Source organism: Atta colombica, unplaced genomic scaffold (assembly GCF_001594045.1).
Source record: "Atta colombica isolate Treedump-2 unplaced genomic scaffold, Acol1.0 scaffold200, whole genome shotgun sequence".
Lineage (NCBI taxonomy): Eukaryota > Metazoa > Arthropoda > Insecta > Hymenoptera > Formicidae > Atta > Atta colombica.
In genome coordinates, this window is record NW_017259295.1 from 123,495 (window position 1) to 127,501 (window position 4,007).

The 4,007-nt window shown below is 26.0% G+C and overlaps 1 protein-coding gene across 1 annotated transcript in view; it reads right to left on the reverse strand.

Moving 5' to 3' along the window:
• Window positions 1–2,421, reverse strand: part of LOC108687094 (excitatory amino acid transporter 3-like) — a gene marked incomplete at its 3' end in the record, with an annotated part of 4,452 nt that extends 2,031 nt beyond the window's left edge. Inside the window, exons 1-3 of the mRNA XM_018192695.1 lie at window positions 2,400–2,421; window positions 1,723–1,993; window positions 1,327–1,507 (exon numbers count right to left, since the gene is read on the reverse strand). Coding sequence (XP_018048184.1) covers window positions 1,327–1,507; window positions 1,723–1,972 — 431 coding nt within the window. The remainder of the gene's footprint in view (window positions 1–1,326; window positions 1,508–1,722; window positions 1,994–2,399) is intronic.
• Between the last annotated feature and the right edge of the window lie 1,586 nt (window positions 2,422–4,007).

Consider the following 4,007-nt stretch of genomic DNA (forward strand, 5'->3'; position numbering starts at 1 on the left):
ACACAAATTACTTACTTTTTTAAGTCTATAATACATATATCATGAACTATAGATTGACAACTTTTAGTAACTTATTAAATAAATTTTAAATATGTAGTTATCATTAGATTTTGTAATGTTCATTCCTAAATAATAAATATAATGTCACGATCGACATATTTATATTGAGAATAGTTTTACTAGTATTATATAACATGACTGTTTCTGACAAACAAGATCCAAAGATGAGTCTATTTGCAAGAAGCTTATCAATGTTTGTAATACTGACATCTCATCGTGATTTCTCGATCTTACTGTTCTTTCTGTTTTATTTAAGATTTAAATAAAAAATAAAATTTATGTAATAAGTTAATAATTAAATCTGTATTACTGAAAATGATTCAAGACGTTTAAGTTAATTGTTATACAATAAAAAATTGATGTACACCTAGCTGGTTCTGATTGATATTTTTCTTATTTAATTTATTGAATAACTATTTCAATTTAAAAACTTCGAAAACAAAGTATTATTAGCATATTCAGGACTATATTAACAAAAAGTAAATATATTTTTTAATGTCATCTAGCGGGAAAAACGCCACGAATTTTTTCCCACACCTAATATATATATTTCAATTTTTACATATACATATTACAATTTACATATACATAACGCTCAATCCGAGAAAAAATGTTATATAAATGGACATATTTTATATATAATTATATATAATTATATATAAAACATTTTTTCGCGGGAAGTTTATGATGATTAAAGAAGTTTAAAGAAGTATATATAACTAGATGTTAAAACATGCTATACTTTCGTTATCATAATTAGATACATCACCACTGTTACAATAAGTATATTTTTAAATAATTTTTTAAGAAGATTTTGTGATTATTCACTGAAGAAGGCTTTGTAAGCCGAAACATTTGTATATTGAATTATATTAAACGACGCAATGCCAAGTACATAAAAAATTTCTTATCTATTTAAATTATTCCTAAGTCATTTGTTAAAAAACTCAAATAGTCACGATACCGTTAAATTAAATGCTAAAATATATATCTTAAAATGTTTCGAAATGTTCAAAAACAAAACGTAACGTTACATTAAAAGTTAGCTACACATCATATATTGACTTATATTAGCGCCATTTTGTTACGGCGAGTTATTAAACATATAAAATCGTTCCATAGATATAATAATCCTTGAAATCGGTTATCTGATAGTGGAGATATTAAGAAAAGCCATAATCCACTTTTTTTTTATTAGTTTTATAAAAAAAGTTTTAAAAGTTATGACAGCTCATAATAATGAACAAGCATTCATCATTTAATTACCGAAACATATCTAGAATTGTGTCCACTGTTATAAAGGTTTTTGTGGACGTTGATGTACTTATAGTTTGTTTGTCCCTCATTAATTCGCCCGGCCGTATTGTCTGAACAAGTACAACACATAAAATTATTCCAATCGTAGTAGTTGTCAGATAATAGCACAATGCCATGAATCCAATAGGTCCTGTAATTATAATGGATTCTAAAGAAAGCAACTTTCGTTTCCTTGTAATATTTTTCTATAGTTCTTTATATATAAAAAATGTTTTATGATATATTTAATTTGTATCTAATTTTTTCTTTAATTCCTTTTTAATATAAAAAGTATAGTAAGTAAAAGTAAAGAGTGCGTGAGATTTCGTTAAGAATTTTGATTTAAATTTTAATTTAAAAACTTACCAGATTTGGTGAGATTACAAGTGGCACTTATAATACTGGACGTGACGAGTGGTAATATTAAACAATTTACTACTCTAAGAAACAGCTCTCCAAGAAATTTGATATATATGATATCTCGTTGAGTCCATGTTCTTCCGCTATAATTCTTAAGACCCAAGCCGCACGACATTCCAATAATCACACCGATCAATGTTATGATTATCAACTTATGTTTCGACAGCGAAAGTATCAATGATATCAATTTAGACATTGTAGCTAATTTTTTAAAATACTGTTGAAACATAATTAAAAATTATATTTTATAATCGGGAAAAGGGGGGGGGGGGAAGGAAGCAATCTATAATTTAGCAAATCTTTTTAAAGCGAAATTATTAAAAAGTAAAAATTTTTGTTTAAAACGTTATAATTAGAATTAAAATACAATCCAAATTAAAACTGTAATTAGAGGCTAATATTCAAATAAAGATTATTTATGAATGATAAAAGACAGTTAAGTAAATGTTTAAAGTTTACAAATATTCGATCTAGTTTAATTAAGAATTATCTATTGTTAAATAATATGCATACTTATTATTCTTGTTCTATCATATCCTAAATATTATTTCTATGTTTAAATTAAAATTTATTAAATTCAAGACTCTAATTCAAGAATATTGGATAATTTATAAAATACTTACCTCATATAAATAAAAATGTGTTCTATCCACAATGAAGAAAATTTGTTTACATTATAATAAACATTCCAAAAAACAACTTTAGTTTGAGAAAATTCGAAAAATACTAAATGGTCGTATAAGAAACACTGTCTTAAGAGATTTTCTGAAGATATGTTATCTAAGACAAGAGGTACTTTTATCAGGAAATAAACGTACTTGACGACGAAATAGGTAGTAAATGTTGCAATTTACTTGTCTCTTTCTATTCACTATTTTCACAGGGTCGTGCAAAAAAGAAGTGCAATGGATGCCTTGAACTAGAGCCTTTAGTCTCTAATTATTGCCTTACAATTATTGTAACCTAATAGGCAGTTATTATTTGAATATTGACATTATTAAAGTTCAGTAGTAGTGAAGAAAGTAGTAATAAACAAAACAGTTGATAAATGATTCTTTATTATTTTTCAGTTTTTAATGCTTTACCTATAAGTAACACTTGTATATGCTCTAAGAAAGGCGTAATCGCTTATTTATAAAGAGCATATATACACTATATTTATGAATAGATATTATGAAGGTTCTCATTTTTATTTTTGCACTAGACCCTATAGTAACTAGGACCTCGAAAACCTTTTGCACGGCTCTGTTACTTTATTTCCAAATTGAAGATGTCCGGACAGTGATTGAGAATGAATGTGTACAACAGACTGAAGGAAGATAAGACAGAATAACGGTGAGATACGTTAAACAGGATAATTGGATAATTAGAAAATCGCTTCAAGAACTCAGATCAAATGGCCGCTTGAACAAAAACGTTATAAATTTTGGAATTATTAATAAAAAAAGTTTTTGTTACTGCTATCTTTATTATTTACTGTTAAATTTTTAATTCATTTTATTAAAAAATATAAGAAAAATTATTTATTATCTTTTATGATAATGTTAGGCATTTTCCATTTAGTGACAAATCGACACAAATGTCTTTTTTATCATTCAGAGAATAATAAAAATAGAACAACATTTGTATTGACTTGTGTCAATAAAAGAAAGCACTTATTATCATAAATTATCTTGGTGTATCGTCATATTCCTACTTAAGAAATTTATCGTTGAATAGGATATTATGGAAACACGATAATAATTAATGACAATGATAATAATACAAAGCAACGAATTATTACGCTGGTAATTATGTGTAATATTCTTTTCTAGTTTTATTTATTTCGCACCTATTACAGTATAATAAATATGTTGCATGAGACATTACGAGGGGATATTTACACACGTTCCTCATTTTCAGGCCATAACTTTACGTATTTGTAATGAGTTCGTAATATCGTTTCTTCTTTAACTTTTTCTTTCTAATATAATTTATACATATCTTTACAATATTATTCTTTCGGTTTAAAGTTATCCATTAAAAGATCACATATGCATTCTGTTTGCATCCAGTCTTCTGAAATTTTCATTGTTAAACTTTATCATTAAATGTTATCTTCTAACCTGGCATTAACATCACGACTAAATATTTTCTCTCCCTCTCCCCTCCCTTTTCCTCTCCCTCTCTCCATCTATCTATTTTTCTCTCTTCAAAATTTTTATAATAATTTTTTAAGTATATATATATAT